The sequence below is a fragment of the Chroicocephalus ridibundus genome, unplaced genomic scaffold (genome assembly GCF_963924245.1).
Source record: "Chroicocephalus ridibundus unplaced genomic scaffold, bChrRid1.1 SCAFFOLD_26, whole genome shotgun sequence".
Taxonomy (NCBI): domain Eukaryota; kingdom Metazoa; phylum Chordata; class Aves; order Charadriiformes; family Laridae; genus Chroicocephalus; species Chroicocephalus ridibundus.
The window spans coordinates 2,614,854-2,631,636 of NW_026961775.1; the positions used below are offsets into that span (position 1 = coordinate 2,614,854).

Here is a 16,783-nt window from a genome sequence, read left to right on the forward strand (position 1 = left end):
GCAGGAGGCCAGCGTGGTGTGCCGGCAGCTGCAGTGCGGAGAGGCAGAGGCAGCCTACAACCCCCCGAAGGCTCAGAGAGGGACGGGTCCTGTGGGGCTGCGCGGGGTGCGGTGTGCAGGGCACGAGGCCAACCTGACCCTCTGCAACACCTCCCTGCCTGAGAGTGCGCTGGAAGCAGGGATTGCCGAGGACGTGGGGGTCGTTTGCCGGGGTGAGTGGCGCTGCACGGCCCCCCCAGGCTCTGGGCTGGGTGGGCAGCCGGCCCTTGACGACAGCCGGGGTTTCCTCCTGCTACAGGGAGCCGTCAGGTGCGGCTGGTGAACGGGCCTGGGCGCTGCGCTGGGAGAGTGGAGATCTACTACCAGGGCAGCTGGGGGAGCGTCTGCGATGACGGCTGGGACCTGTCTGATGCTGCCGTCGTCTGCCGCCAGCTGGGCTGCGGAGGGGCGCTGGAGGCTGTTGGCTCCGCTCGCTTCGGGGAAGGCTCCGCTCAGATCTGGCTGGAGAGCGTGAACTGCTCCGGGGCCGAAGCTGCTCTCTGGGACTGCCCGGCAGGGTCCTGGGGGCAGCACGACTGCGGGCACAAAGAGGACGCAGGAGTCGTCTGCTCAGGTGTGTGCCGGGAGCTGTGGTGGGAGCCCAGTGCCCAGGCAGGCCGGGACGAGGGGAGAGCCGGACACGGCCGAGGCTGTTCCTGGCCAGCTCTGAGCCCCTGACAAAGGCCACCGTGGGGACACCCATGCAGGGGTGCCCTCAGTCCCACCGGGGGGTCCCTGGGGCTCTCCGCTGTCCCTGACGGTCAGCAGGGAGGGCAGGGGTGTCTGTCCATCAGGGACATTTCTCTGTCCGTGGGTGCAAGGGGGACTTGCTGGTCGTGCCTTTGCCTGTCTGAGGGCCTGGCGGGTGCAGGGGTGTCCCTGCTCCCCCAGCCCCAGCCCAGCCTGTTCCCCCTCGCTGCCTTTCCTCCCAGAGTTCATGGCCCTGAGGCTGGAGAACGGCACCAACTGCTCCGGGCGCCTGCAGGTTTTCTACAATGGGACGTGGGGGAGCGTTTGCTCCAACTCCATGACTCCTGAAACTGTGTCGCTGGCATGCAAGGAGCTGGGCTGCGGGGACAGAGGGTCCCTGGAAACACAACGGCCCTACGGCAGGCTGTCTGGCACGGCCTGGCTGGATCGTGTGGAGTGTGGGGAGAGAAACAGCTCCTTCTGGCAGTGTCCCTCCGCTCCCTGGCACCCGCAGTCATGCGACGACCTGCGAGAGGAGACCCACATCACCTGCAAGGGTAATTCTGAGCTACCCGGGCACCAGCATCCCCTGCGTTCCTGCTCCTGGCTGGGCATGGACAAATTCCTGGGCCTGCGGGGGCCTTTCGTTTCCAAGCCAGACGCTGCTGCTGCTGGTACCAAAAATGGGACTTCCTCTCCTGGAGCCCCACACATTCACCAGCGGTTGCCAGCCGGGCTCCCAGCTTCGCCTGGTTGAGGCAGAGGTTTCTCGAGGCAAGGTCCCAGAAGGGAACAGCCAGGGCTCCGAGGAGTGTCCCTTCCATGGACACCCTCCTGCTGCTCTGTGACCCAGGGTCCCTTTGGGGCTGAGCAGTCAGGGTCCCCCACGTTGCCGAGTGTGTCCCCGGAATGACCAGGGTTCAGCTGATGGTATGATTGGCATGAGCTGAGCTGAGCCCCGCTCTCTGCTGCACGGCCCCCTGCAGCAGCCCCTTCACCACAGCATTTCCCTCTGCAGGGAGTCAGCCAGAAACGCCCCCGGCCCCAATGGCTGCGTGCCCCAGCACCCCGAGCTGCACAGGTAGCTGCTCCTCTGCATGCCCCTCTCGCCTGGCAGGGCTCTCCCTGCTGTCCCGCGGCCCTGGGAGCTCTCTGCCTTCTCCAGACAGGGAGAAGATTCGTGCCGTGGGAGGGGAGAAGGGGTGCTCTGGCCGAGTGGAGGTGTGGCACCGCGGCTCCTGGGGGACGGTGTGTGACGACTCTTGGGACATGCGGGATGCCGAGGTGGCATGCAGGCAGCTGGGCTGTGGCCCTGCGGTGTCTGCCCTGGCCGAGGCTGCATTTGGGGAGGGGAGCGGCCCCATCTGGCTGGAGCAGGTGGAGTGCCGGGAGACAGAGCCATCTCTGCAGGACTGCTGGGCCTGGCCTGGGGACAGCGGTGCCTGCCGCCATAAGGAGGACGCGGCCGTGACCTGCTCAGGTGAGCGGCAGGGCTGGGACACCTCACAGGGAGCCCTTTTCCCCATTGGCTGCCATCATGGCTCCAGAGCTCCTGAGAGCAAGGCCATCCCTGCAGAGCAGGAGAGCCTTTTGCTGAGTGGGCAGAAGCTTCTGTGGGGCTGGGTGTCCTCCAGCTTCTGCCCGCAGGGCCCTGCAGCCCCCAGGGGCATCTCCCGGGCTGCCGGCTCTGTCCCTGCTCTGGGCCCTGCGCTCCTTCCTGGCCATGCTCACCAGTCGTGCAGGAGGGGCGATTTGGGTGGGATGTGGCAGGGATGTCTGCACATGCACACGTGCGCACACACACACACACGGTGTGTCAGAGAGGAGGCTCCCTGGTAGCTGCCTCCCCACCCTCTCAGCCCAGCTCTCCTTCTCCTTCTCTGCAGATGCACCCAGGACAGCAGCACCAACCCCTCCAGCAGGTAACCCGTCCTCCCCACCAGCGCTGGGTCTTCTTGGGGCCAGGCTGTGACCCACAGCCGGAGGGAAGGGGCTCCTTGCTGGGCTGTGAAACTCCCAGGAGGAGGCACCGGGGTAGCTGTGGGGCGGGAGGCTGGGGAGGGCTGTCATTCACCCAGTCAGGTGGGAGCTTCCCCATCCCTCATCCCCTGAAACCCGGTATGTAATGGGGGTCAGGACTGGGGTGTGCCGGCCCCTCACCTCTCCCAGGCCTGGTGCTGCCCTTTCTGTGTTCCTGCCATGCAGATCCCCTGCGGGGCCGTCTGACCAGCAGCGGGAGAGTCTCCTTGCCCGTCATCATGTGCATCATCCTGGGAGCCCTTGTCTGCCTGCTCCTGGCCCTCCTGGCTGGGCAAGTGCGAAGCGCCAGGGCTGGGCGCAGAGGTGGGTCCCTTCCCAGGGGAAGATGCCTGCTGGCAAGGCCAGGGGTGCCGTGGGGTGTCAGTGAGTGGGAGAGGCAGAGCTGGGGGGACAAGAGTGTGTGCTCTCTGCGGGATCCCATCCCCTCTCTGACCATCCCTGGGCCAGCCCTGCCTCTGTCCACAGGCTCTGAGAGAGCTCAGGAGCCCTTCCCTGAGGCCGTGTACGAGGAGATCGGTTCCAGCCCAGCATGGCAGAAGCAGGCAAGGTTCAGCGGCTCAGGTTGGTGTGCGTCCCTTATTGAGGACACATCTACAGTGCTCTTTCCCCTGGCTGCCACCCAGGGTTGACCCCTGCAGCCCCCTAACCCATGGTTCGTGCGGTTGTGGGGCTGTTGGATCTGTGTGGGGAGCACCCATGTCCTGGGCCCAGGAGAGAAGCTTTCTCCCCACCTGCTCTGCGCGTCCCATTTGGGGACAGCCCCTCTCTGCCTGCCCCTGCACCCTGGGGGACACCTGAGGGGTGAGGGAAGGGGCTGTCCCAGGGCAGCTCTGGCAGGCCCTTGGAGATGGGCTTTGTCCCAGGGCAGCAGGGTGAGTCCTGAGCCCTCGTCCCCGTGCAGCCATGGCTCTGTGGGTCCCACGTCCCCAGCAGCACTGAGCACAAGCTGGGTCAGCAGAGCGCACTCCCCTAACATCCGCTGGGCGTCTCTCCAGGCTCCTATTCAGAGGGGTCCCTGAGCAAGCTGCAGCCCTACCCCGGGGACAGCGAGGAGGAGGATGGTCCATGGCCAGCACCAGGTAATGGGCGCAGGAAGGGGTGGATGTCTCCTCCCTGCAGATATGTGATGGACAGCAGTGTCACTGAGCGTCACCCTCGGAGCTGGGAGGTCAGGCGGGATCTCCTGTGGGGCTGCAAACACCGATGTCGGAGCCCCACGTCCCTGCGCATCCTCCCATCCTCTGCTCTGCAGAATGCATCTTCTCACTGACACCAGCTCTCTTCTCCTTTCAGATGTCCCTGTCCTGCCTGGAGGTGACCCAGCTGATGGCTATGACGATGCCAGGGAGGTTTCTGACCCTGGGGAGGATCCTTCCCCTGGGCAGGAAGACTGGGAAATGCCCAGGGTGGCAGAGGAAGGATCTGGACCCACGCATACCCTTGGAGGTGAGAGGGAAAGAAAGTGCTGCTGGTTCCTGGGGTGGCATCCCTGGTGTTGGATGAATCGCTGTCACGCTGAGAGCCAAACGTGCTCGGATGGGGCAACCTGCCCCAGGAGTTTTTCCTTGGGGGCTCCATGGGTGGGAGAGGGAGCTGAACGTCTCAGGACTGGTGAGGAGAAGGGAGGAAGGTGATGTACAGCCCAGGAGAGGCACCCCATGGGGTGAACATGCAATGGCCTGCCTTGCTTCTTGCAGGGCCAAACCTGCTCTCCCAGAGAGGTGCTGGTGCCCCTGGAGCTGAGGGGGATGGCTGGTCCCTGTCCCCAGAGAGCACGGGCTATGACGATGCTGAAGAGGTGTCTGTGGCACATCCCCCTGAGGACACAGAGGCTGTGACACCGGAGCTCAGTGCACAACGGTCCCTGAGCCCTGGGCCAGGAGAGCCCGTCCCTGCAGTGCAGCTGGGGGCAGCCAGGAGGGAGGAGAGGTCTGTGCAGCTGGGAGAGCCGTGAGCACCAGGGAACCCTCTCCCTTTTCCCACGGGCAGCAGAATCTGCCAGGGGTTTCCTTGATTTTCATTCCCCTGTTTTTACACAGGAGCCCCGATATTGGTTCTCATTAAAAGCCTTTGAGCCAGAGCTGTGCTTGCCTGCCCAGGCGCTTTAGTGTATCCCTGAGGGTGGTTGGAGGAAACCAGAGCCCAAAGACATGGCGGTGGGGAAGGGGCATGTCTCGGGTGGGTGTGTGGTGCAGGGCAGTGAGCTGAGCTCAGGTCCAGCACAGCTGCCCGCGTCTCTCCTGAGAGGGGGCTCCAAGGAGGCAGCGCACACAGCCCTCCTCACCCCACAGCCAGACCCTGGCTGGGCAGGGCAGGCCCACAGTGCCTGCAGAGGACCAGAGGCTCCAGCTCCAGCCTTTCCCTGAGGCTGGGCATTCAGGGAAGAAGCCCCTTGGAGATGCTGGGGATGGAAGCCAGGATCTCCCACATGCAAAGTGGGCGCTCTGCCACTGAGCTACACCCTCTGGAGCCTTCCCAGCAGGAGACACTCTCCTCCCATGAGGGGTCTGTGACAGGCACAGCCCCGTTGTCCCCTGGGTGCCCAGGGACCCTCTGCAGCAAACAGCACTTGAGCCCTCCTGAGATGGGGGAAGTCCGCACTGCCTCTCCCCTGGGGCCTGATCCTGGCACAGGGCTGCACGGCAGAGCACTGCCCCTCCAGCGTCTCTGAAGAGCGATGGGGCAGAAGGAGGCTCTGGCTGCAGGTGCTGCTCCCACGCTCTGGCCCCCTCCAGGGCCAACGGAGAGGAGAAAACTCCTGAGCCTCCTCTGCCCCCCAGGGCAAGGGCAACCCCCCTGTGTGCCACATCTGTGCACAGCGGTACAGGAGGAGAAGTACAACAGGGTGAGGGACATGCCCTCCCTGGGGTGAGGTGCCCCCAGGCTCTGATGGCACCCCAGGGTGTGCGATGGGGCAACATGGGGGCAGAAAGCTCACACACTCTCATCCATGTAGCGGGCCTCCTGCACCCCTCTGCCCCACAGCATCCCTGGAGGTGGGGTGAAGGGCAGGTGTCCATCTCCATGGGGCTGATGCCCAGAGAGGAGCATATTGGTGTGTTACCAGTCATTGGAGCAGGGGGGCAAAGGGGGCCAAGAAATTCTGCTCAGGACAGCGTGTGACTAAACAATACCGATGGCCATGCACTCCGGTGGGTGATCCTCAGCGTGGCTTTGTCAGCTGTCCTGGGCACATCAGAGGTCTCATTGCAACACCCCCCCGGGGGAAGGATGCTGCCATTCAGGCCGCAGCTCCAGGGAGTGCCTCTCCCTGGGACTATGGGTCCAGTGGCCTCTGCTCTGGGAACTGAAGACAAGGTGCAGGAGGCACCTGAGGAGGGGAACAGACTCTGCACCCTTGAGCATGACAAAGAGGAGAGGAATTGGGTCGTGCAGAGACCCCGCAGAGGACACATCCCGATCCTGTGGAGCAGGGAAGGGGGCACAGCTGGAGACCTCCCCAAAGCAGCCCTGAGTGGAGAGTCCTGCCCAGGGGGAGGCTGGGGACTTGTGGGGCTGGAGGAAGGCTCCTTCTAAGCCGCAGATGTGCAGGTCCAGGGCAGGGACAGTGCTCTGGGAAGAGGTGAAGGAGCAAGCAGGGCTGGGGCAGGCTGGAAGGCGGCAGACGGGCTCTGCAAAAAGCAGAGGGAGAAAAATCACTGCTGAAGCCCAGGGCTGAACCTTTAGATCTTCAGTCTAATGCTGTCCCAGCTGAACTCCTTCAGCCCTGCCCCAGCAGCCCTTGTCCCTGGGCCACCCCTGCCGGGCCCCAGGCTGACACAGAGGAGGAGTGCTCCTCAAGGAGGTTCCCAGGGAAAAGCTGTGCCCAGCCCCGCACAGAGGGGACCGGGCCCCTCCCTGCCTCCAAGGCCAGGTGGGCTCCAGCTTTGGTGGAGGCCACGTTACGCTGGGCGTGCCAAGATGTGTGTGGGCCTCCTACAAAGTGGACAGGAGTGAAGGTAAGTGGGCAGGCCAGGCATGTGCAACTGCAAAGGCTGAGGGCCAAAGAAGCATAGGACCGATGGAAGACCTTATCACCTGGAAAGCCTCCTCCCACCCACTTTTTTCCTTGTTGAACTTTCTCAGCTTCGTTCCCAGCTCCTCTCCCTCCTTCCCCCTGAGCAGTGCAGGGCAATGGGGAATGGGGGTCCTGGTCAGTCCATAACAACTCCTCTACGTCTAACAGCTCCTTCCTTCTACCACTGTTTCCATGGGGGTCCCTGTTACTGGCTACAGTCTTTCGAGATAAACCTGCTACAGCATGGGCTCTCCTCAAGCGGAAATTCTTTCAGGAAATATCCAGCCTCTCCAGTGTTGGGTCCTCCACCAAGTGCAGGGATTACCTCCTCTGCTGTGCTCCTCTCCTTAGGCTGCAGGGAAATACCTGCTCTACTGTGGTATTCTCCACAGGCTGCAGGAGACCATCTGCTCTGGCACCTGGAGCACCTCCTCTCCCTCCTTCTTCACTCACCCTGGTGTTTGCAGGGCTGTTTCTCACACTGGTTTTCCCTCACTCCTCTCCCACTCGAGCCCTTGTGTCCTTTCTTAAATACACTCTCACAGAGGTTCCACCATCCTCGTTGATGGGCTCAGTTTTGGCCAGCGGTGGGTTTCTTTTGGAGCTGGCTGGAACCAGCTCTGTCTGGCACGGAAGCAGCCCCTGGTCTCTTCTCACAGAGGCCCATGCCTTCAGCCCCACCACTACCAAACCCTGGAGACAGACACCAATTCTACAAGCCCTGGCTCTGCACCACAAACACTCTGGTGTGAGTCCTCACCCCGCATGGTCACACGGTACAAGCTGCACTCCGAGGATTTTTCCTCCTGGGCACTTTCCAGCCCAGCCCAGCTCCCTCCAAGCTCTGCCACCTCCCCTGCCCTCTCTCCATCCCAGCCCAGTCTGCGCTGGCCCAACAGCAGAGCCTGCCCCAGGGTGCTGCAGAGCTCTGGGCACTCACTCCACAGCCACAGCCCCTCTGAAGGGCACCGCAGCTGCTGGGGGGCAGAGGAGGGTCAGCCCCAGAGATGGGGGGCATTTGGGCACAAGGCAAAGGCAGTCAGTGGGCCCCTGTGTCCTCCTCCCCAGGATGTTCTGAGGGGTCTGCAGCCCCTCTGTGCCATCCCCTCTCCCCAGCTCAGTACAAGAGCCCTGGCCCTGGGGACCCTCCGGCAGCTCCTGCCGCCCCAGTGACAGAGTGGCATTGGGACAGCCTGCCCCAGGCTGCTGCAGCCAGAAAGGTCTTCTCATCTCCCGTTTATTCAGCCCTGCTGCTGATGGGTCTCAGAAAAAGAAGTGTTAGCTGGTTCATTTTTTGTTTATTGAAACACACACTGACTGAAACACGCTTACTGACTCTTTATTTACAGAAATATTTTTTGTCACAGACGAGAGGTGAAAAGTTTAGGAGGAGGGGAGGAATAGTGAATGCTTGTCACAAGAGATGCTGTGAATGCTTTGCAGAGGAAGGTATACAGTCTATGGCTGATGAAAAAATGTCCAATCAGTTTCCTCAGGGCACCCTTGAGCTCCTGGTTCCTCATGCTGTAGATGAGGGGGTTCACTGCTGGAGGCACCACCAAGTACAGAAATGACACCACTAGATTCAGGAATGAAGAGGAGACAGAGGGGGGCTTCAGGTTGGAAGACACCCCAGTGGTGATAAAGAGGGAAACCACGGCCAGGTGAGGGAGGCACGTGGAAAAGGCTTTCTGTCTTCCATGCTGTAAGGGGATCCTCAGCACAGCCCTGAAGATCAACACATAGGACACCACAATGAAAACAAAACATCCCAAAAAACCAAAAGCACTAACCACCAGAAGGCCAGCTTCCCTGAGGTAGTCTGATTGTGAGCAGGAGAGCTTGAGGATCTGGGGGATTTCAGAGAAGAACTGGTCTAGGCCATTGCCTTGGCAGAGAGGTATTGAAAATGTATTGGCCGTGTGCAGGAGAGCATTGAGAAAGCCACTGCCCCAGGCAGCTGCTGCCATGTGGACACAAGCTCTGCTGCCCAGGAGGGACCCATAGTGCAGGGGTTTGCAGATGGCAACATAGCGGTCGTAGGCCACGACTGTCAGAAGATAAAACTCTGCTGAGATCAAGGTGAGAAATAGAAAGAGCTGTGCAACACATCCCGAGAAGGAGATGGCCCTGGTGTCCCAGAGGGAGTTGGCCATGGCTTTGGGCAGAGTGGTGGAGATGCAGCCCAGGTCGAGGAGGGCGAGGTTGAGGAGGAAGAAGTACATGGGGGTGTGGAGGCGGTGGTCACAGGCTACGGCAGTGATGATGAGGCCATTGCCCAGGAGGGCAGCCAGGTAGATGCCCAGGAAGAGCCAGAAGTGCAAGAGCTGCAGCTCCCGCGTGTCTGCGAATGCCAGGAGGAGGAAGTGGGTGATGGAGCTGCCGTTGGACATTTGTTTCCTCTGCTCATGGGGGCCTGTCCAAGAAGGAAACAGCAGTGAAGAGTGAGGACAAACACCTCTGAGCAGAACCTGTTGCATTTTTCAAAGAAACCTCCAAGCAGATGGGAACCAGGAGTGATCACAGGTTAAATCTCACTATGATATAAAAGAGCTTTTGACCACTGTCACTCCCAGGTCCCCTGGCTGCAGAACAGAGCTGGGGGGGTTGTTTTGTTTATTTAACTCCTGTTACACCTGGCCCACTTGAGGAGTCATGTTTGAAGGTAGAAATCCCTGGCATTTCTGCTACCCTACAAGTGCTATTGTGAGAGTCCTGGGAGGCAATAGGACAGAACCTTAGTGCAGAAGGAGGAGAGCTGGTCTCTCCATCCATCCTGCTCTCAGCTGCTTTTTGCCAGCCCCGCTTTAGTCTGGAGGATGATCCCACGGAGTGCAGAGGAGTCCAGTTCCAAAGTGCAGATCTCCAAACTCCCCTCCCCAGGGAAGAGCTGTCAGCTTTTGGATGCCCAGAAGATGGGGTGCCCTTTGGGGAGAGTTAACGTTATCCCCACCCCATGGACTGCATTGCCTAGAGACCCAGAGGTTAGAAGAGGCCTTGGGCCCCAGGGACACATCTGCATGGCGGGACCTGCAGGGTCAGTGGCTGAGCTGCTGATGAAGCCCCCACCCCAGAGAGACTGAAAACAAGAGCAACAGCAGCAGCAGGAGGGACGGGTGGAGAAGCAAGGAGAAATGCCCCGGTGCTTCTGCCAAAGGAAACAAGGCCAGATACAGATACAGATACAGATACAGATACAGAATCTTAGTGGTTGGAAGGGACCTCTGAGATCATCGAGTCCAACCCCCCCCAAAAAAAAACCAAGAAAAACAAAAAAACCAAAAAAAACCCACCAACAACACACACCAACACCCACCTACTAAACTCCACACCCACAACCCCACACACAACACCCCACCACAAACAATAATCTTGGGCACTAGAGCATGCCCTGAAGAGCCATGTCTATACGTTTCTTAAATACCTCCAGGGATGGTGACTCCACCACCTCCCTGGGTAGGCCATTCCAGTGCCTGACCACTCTTTCAGTAAAGTAATTCTTCCTAATATCTAATCTAAATCTCCCCTGCCGCAGCTTCAGACCATTTCCTCTGGTCCTGTCGTTATTCCCTTGGGAGAAGAGGCCAACCCCTGCCTCTCTATAGTTTCCTTTCAGGTAGTTGTAGAGGGCAATGAGGTCTCCCCTCAGCCTCCTCTTCTCCAAACTAAACATGCCCAGTTCCCTCAGCCTCTTTTCACAGGACTTGTTCTCCAGACCCCTCACCAGCTTGGTGGCTCTCCTCTGGACACGCTCCAGCACTTCAATGTCTTTCCTGTAGTGAGGGGCCCAAAACTGAACACAGTACTCGAGGTGAGGCCTCACCAGTGCCGAGTACAGAGGCATGATGACTTCCCTACTCCTGCTGGCCACACTATTCCTGATCCAAGCCAGGATGCTGTTGGCCTTCTTGGCCACCTGGGCACACTGCTGGCTCATGTTAAGCCGGCTGTCCACTAACACTCCCAGGTCCTTTTCTGCCGGGCAGCTTTCGAGCGACTCAGCCCCAAGCCTGTAGCGTTGCCCGGGGTTGTTGTGACCAAAATGCAGGACCCGGCACTTGGCCTTATTAAACCTCATCCCCTTGGCCTTGGCCCATTGATCCAACCTGTCTAGATCCCTCTGTAAAGCCTTCCTACCCTCAAGCAGATCAACACTCCCACCTAGTTTGGTGTCATCCGCAAACTTACTGAGGGTGCATTCAATCCCCTTGTCTAGATCATCAATAAAGATATTGAACAAGACTGGCCCCAAAACTGAGCCCTGAGGGACACCACTGATGACCGGCCGCCAACCAGATTTTGCTCCATTAATCACAACTCGCTGGGCACGGCCATCCAGCCAGTTTTTTATCCAGCGGAGGGTACACTTGTCTATGCCATGATTCTCCAGTTTCTCCAGGAGAATGCCGTTGGGGACGGTGTCGAAGGCCTTACCAAAGTCCAGGTAGACAACATCCACAGCCTTCCCCTCATCGAGAAAGCGGGTCACATGGTCATAGAAAGAGATCAAGTTGGTCAGGCAGGGCCTCCCTTTCATAAACCCCTGCTGGCTGGCCCTGATCCCTTGGCTGCCCTGCACTTGCCTTGAGAGCTCACTCAGGATGATCCTCTCCATGATCTTTCCCGGTACCGAGGTCAGGCTGACAGGCCTGTAGTTTCCGGGATCCTCCTTCCGGCCCTTCTTGTAGATGGGCGTCACATTGGCCACCCTCCAGTCATCCGGCACCTCTCCTGTTGACCAGGATTGTTGATAGATAATGGAGAGAGGCTTGGTGAGCTCTCCTGCCAGCTCCCTGAGAACCTTTGGGTGAATCCCGTCCGGCCCCATAGACTTATGCGTGTCCAGGTGCATAAGCAAATCATTAACTACTTCCTCCTGGATTACAGGGGAGTTGTTCTGTTCTCCATTCTTATCTTCCAGCCCAAGAAGCTGAACACCCTGGGGGTAGCTGGTCTGACTATTAAAGACAGAGGCAAAGAAGGCATTAAGTATCTCAGCCTTCTCCTCGTCCTTGGTTGCAAGGTTTCCCCCCGCATCCAGTAAGGGATGGACATTCTCTGTCACTCTCTTTTTGTTGATGTATTTATAGAAACTTTTTTTGTTGTCCCTTATGTTAATTGCCAGGTTGAGTTCCAGCTGGGCTTTTGCCTTCCTGATTTTTTCTCTGTATGACCTAACACGATCTCTGTACTCCTCCTGAGTTGCCTGTCCCCTCTTCTAAAGGTGGTAAACATTCCTTTTTTCCTTAAGTCCCATCAAGAGCTCTTTGTTCATCCAGGCCGGCCATTTTCCCCGCCCTTTAATTGTGTGCCTCATGGGGACAGCCTGCTCCTGGGCCTTTAGGATTTCCCTCTTGAAGAGCGTCCAGCCTTCCTGGGCTCCTTTGTCTCTCAGGACTACCTCCCACGGGACTCTCCCAACCAGGGTTCTGAACAGGCTAAAGTCTGCCCACCGGAAGTCCAAGATGGAGGTTTTGTTAACCCCCTTCCTTACCTCACTATGGATGGAAAACTTAACCATTTCATGGTCACTAAGCCCAAGACGGCCTCCGACCTCCACGTCCCCCACTAGCCCTTCTTTGTTTGTGAACAGCAGGTCTAGCAAGGCACCTCCCCTGGTAGGCTCACCTACCATTTGTGTCAGGAAGTTATCCCCCATACACTCGAGGAACCTCCTAGCCTGCCTGCTCTCTGCTGTGTTATATTTCCAGCAGATGCCTGGTAAGTTGAAGTCCCCAACTAGAACAAGGGCTGGCATTTGCGAGACTGCAGCCAGCCGCTTATAGAATACCTCATCAACCTGCTCATCCTGGTTGGGTGGTCTATAGCAGACTCCCAGCACAAAATCACCTTTGTTAGCCTTCCCTTTCACCCTTACCCATAAACACTCAACTTCATCACTGGAGTCTATCTCTATAGAGTCAAACAGCTCCCTAATGTACAGAGCCACACCCCACCCCCCTCCTTCCTTGCCTATTCCTTCTGAAGAGCTTATAGCCACTCATTGCAGCATTCCAGTCACGACCATCATCCCACCACGTTTCTGTGATGGCGACTATGTCGTAGTTGTCCTGCCGCACAATGGCTTCTAGCTCATCCTGTTTGTTGCCCATGCTACGTGCATTAGCATAGATGCACTTGACCTGGGCTACTGATTTCACCCCCATCTTTGGCCCTTGACACTCAGGTTCATTACCAGCAGGCCTAGTTTTATCCCCTTCCCCCTTAACTTTCGGCTTAAAGCTCTGTCCATGAGCTTTGTTAACTCTTAGCCTAGTACCCTTTTCCCCTTCTAGGAAAGGGTTTTCCCAATGTTCTCTAGCAGTAATTTCTAAACATCTATCACCGTTCTCTGATGAAATGTCAGAGTGACACCTCTGAGATATGACTCCTCACAAGCTCCTGCACAGACCAGAAGCCTCCTCTTGGCCTGTTGGCTACTCAGGCAGCAGCTCCTCACAAGCACATACCAACCTATTTGCTGCCTGCTCGTCTTTTGGGGGGACCCAAGCCAGTACTGACCCCCCTCTCCGTCACTTGCTCACCCCTCCTAGAAGGGGGCCGTAGCCCCTGGGCATGTTCCAGCGTGTCCGTGCCCCACCACCTTTCGGGCACCCCTCCGCCCTCTTGAATTCCCCCCAGCCCACCCTGTCAGGGCTTGTTCTGCAGCCTGGTAAAGTGGGGGACCCCCACCCGGCCTTGTCCTTCTGCTTCCGTTCACATTTAAACTCTAATTCTTCACTACACTAAATCTTATTGAAAAAGGGTTTATTGAATTCAAAACTATAGCTCCATTTCAAATTTACGGTTATGCAAACTTTAGAAACAAAGATTAGTAATTTAATTTATGTATGTTTATTAATGTTTACCTCTGTAGAAATCTATACACATATACATAAGTACATATATAAAAATAATGGGTGCATTATTAAAAAAAAAATTCATTTGTAGAATTATACACTTCCTTTCATAGATATATTCCTCTAGGTGTATATATTGCCTACCAATCTTATAGTTTTATATCCAAGCACTTCTGGGCCAAAGGAGGCAGGCAGCCAATCCCAGGGGCTGTGTTCCTCTAAAGAAGTTGCCATGGTCAGTGGCCCAGCTGAAGTGCCTCTGTACCAACGCACGCAGCCTGGGGAACAAAGAGGAGGAGCTGAGCACCCTTGTGCAGCTGGAATCCTCACGGCTGGGGTTTGCTACAGGCCACCCGAGCAAGAGGAGCCTTTTGACGAAGCGTTCTTACTTCACCTCCAGGAAGCACCACACTCAGAGGCTGAGATCTACTGGGGGACTCCAGTCACCCTGGCAGCTGCTGGAAGAGCATCCCATGAAGCTGTGAGCAGTGCAGGAGACTCATGGAGTGTGTTGACGCAGGGATTGAGAGCAGCCCTGCAGAGAAGGGCGTGAGGATGCTGGGGCTGGAGTAACTGAACATGAGCTGGACACGTGCGCTGGCAGCCCGGAAAGCCAAGCGCATCCTGGGCTGCATGAGAAGAAGCGTGGCCAGCAGGTGGAGGGGGGGGATTCTCCTCCTCTACGCTGCTGTGGTGAGACCCCAGCTGGAGAACAGTGTCCAGCTCAGGGGTGCCAAGCACAAGACAGATACGGAGCCGTTAGCGTGCGTGTAGAGGAGGGCCACAAACATGCTGTGAAAGCTGGAACACCTCTCATGGAGAAAAGCTGAGAGAGTTGGGGTTGTTCAGCACAGAGAAGGGAAGGCTCCAGGGAGACCTTATTGCAGGGATCCAACATAAAAAGGAGGCTCATGGGACAGTCGAGGAGAGACTGTGTACCAAGGCCTGCAGTGACAGGACGAGGACCAGGGCTTTAAGGTGTGTCCCCAGGGTGTCCCCGTCCCACCCGACCTGCGCCTCCTCCCCCGGCAACCCCAGCTCCGCCATGATGCCAGCGGGCGGTGGGGCAACGACCACTCAAGGCGGAAACTGGACCCACTTCCGGCGCAGGGGATGATGGGAGATGGAGTACGGCCCTGTGCGGACCAGCCATCCCAGTACGGGCCAGTGATCCCAGTATGGACCAGCATAGAGCGATCCCAGTGCGGTCCGAGTGCTCACAGTAAGACTATCTGACTTGTCCCAGTGATCCCAGTACGGACCAGTGATCCCAGTATGAACCCGTGACTCCCCCCAGTGCTCCCAGTGCAGTCCCAGTGCTCCCAGTATGACTCCCTGGTTCCCCCCAATGCTCCCAATGCCCTCCCAGTGCTCCCAGTATGACATCCTGACTCCCCCCAGTGTTCCCAGTGCGGTCCCAGTGCTCCCAGTATGACCTCCTGACTCCAACCAGTGCTCCCAGGGCTGTCCCAGTGCTCCTGGTATGACTTCCTGGTTGCCCCTAGTGCTACCAGTTCCCTCCCACTGCTCCCAGTATGACCCCCTGAATCCCCCCAGTGCTCCCAGTGTTGTCCCAGTGCTCCCAGTATGACCCCCTGACTCCCACCAGTGCTCCCAGTGCTGTCCCAGTTCTCCCAGTATGACTCCCTGCTTCCCCCCAGTGCTCCCAGTGCAGTCCCTGTGCTCCCAGTATGACTCCCACTCTCCCCCCAGTACTCCCTGTGCGCTCCCAGTGCTCGCAATATGAACCCGTGACTCTCCCCAGTGCTCCCAGTGCAGTCCCAGTGCTCCTAGTATGATTTCCTGACTCCCCCCAGTGCTCCCAGTGCAGTCCCAGTGCTCCCAGTATGATTTCCTGACTCACCCCAGTGCTCCCAGTGCGATACCAGTGCTCCCAGTATGACTCCCTGACTCCCCCCAGTGCTCCCAGTGCAGTCCCAGTGCTCCCAGTATGACCCCCTGACTCCCCCCAGTGCTCCCAGTGCAGTCCCATTGCTCCCAGTATGACTTCCTGACGCCCCCAGTGCTCCCATTATGACCACCTGACTCCAACCAGTGTTCCCTGTGCAACCCCCGGCTTCCTCCCATTGCCCCCAGTGCGGTCCCAGTGCTCCCAGTATAAGTTCCTGAGTCCCCCCAGTACTCCCAGTGCTGTCCCAGTGCTCCCAGTATGACTCCCTGACTTCCCCCAGTGCTCCCAGTGTGGTCCCAATTCTCCCAGTATGACTCCCTGACTGCACCCAGTGCTCCCAGGTCCCTCCCCGTGCTCCCAGTATGACCCCTGACTCCAACCAGTGCTCCCAGTGCTCTCCCAGTCCTCCCAGTATGACTCCCTGACTCCCCCCAGTGCTCCCAGTGCACTCCCAGTGCTCCCAGTATGACTCCCTGACTCCCCCCAGTGCTCCCAGTGCAGTCCCAGTGCTCCCAATATGACTCCCTGACTTCCCCCAGTGCTCCGAGTGCTGTCCCAGTGCTCCCAGCATGACCTCCTCACGCCCCCCAGTGCTCCCATTGCGGTCCCAGTGCTCCCAGCATGACTCCCTGACTCCCCCCACTGCTCCCAGTGCGGTCCCAGTGCTCCCAGTATGACTCCCTGACACCCCCCAGTGCTCATAGTGCGGTTCCAGTGCTCCCAGTATGATACCGTGACACTCCCCAGTGCTCCCAGTGCGGTCACAGTGCTCCCAGTATGACTCTTTGATTCCCACCAGTGCTCCCAGTGCGGTCCCAGTGCACCCAGTAATCTCCCTGTCTCTTTCCAGTGCTCCTAGTGCTGTCCCAGTGCTCCCAGTATGACACCATGACATCCCGCAGTGCTCCCAGTGCGGTCCCAATTCTCCCACTATGACTCCCTGACTCCCCCATCTGCTTCCAATGCGGTTCCCGTGCTCCCAGTATGACTTTCTGATGCACCCCAGTGCTTCCAGTACTGTCCCAGTGCTCCAACTATGACCTCCTGACTCCCGCCAGTGCTCCCATTGCGGTCCCAGTGCTCCCAGTATGACTCCCTGACTCCCCCCACTGCTCCCACTGCGTTCCCACTGCTCCCAGTATGACTCCCTGACACCCCCCAGTGCTCACAGTGCGGTTCCAGTGCTCCCAGTATGATACCGTGACACTCCCCAGTGCTCCCAGT

General features: G+C 58.4%; 1 protein-coding gene across 1 annotated transcript; it reads left to right on the forward strand.

Moving 5' to 3' along the window:
• Nucleotides 1–1,921: 1,921 nt before the first annotated feature.
• Nucleotides 1,922–15,402, forward strand: LOC134509678 (antigen WC1.1-like). The gene is made up of 9 exons (XM_063322259.1): nt 1,922–2,209; nt 2,616–2,651; nt 2,935–3,072; nt 3,235–3,330; nt 3,765–3,848; nt 4,063–4,215; nt 4,467–4,666; nt 14,686–14,823; nt 15,361–15,402. Exons 1-9 carry the CDS (start codon nt 1,999–2,001, stop codon nt 15,400–15,402), a joined length of 1,098 nt encoding a protein of 365 aa, XP_063178329.1. The 5' UTR covers nt 1,922–1,998.
• Nucleotides 15,403–16,783: the final 1,381 nt, after the last annotated feature.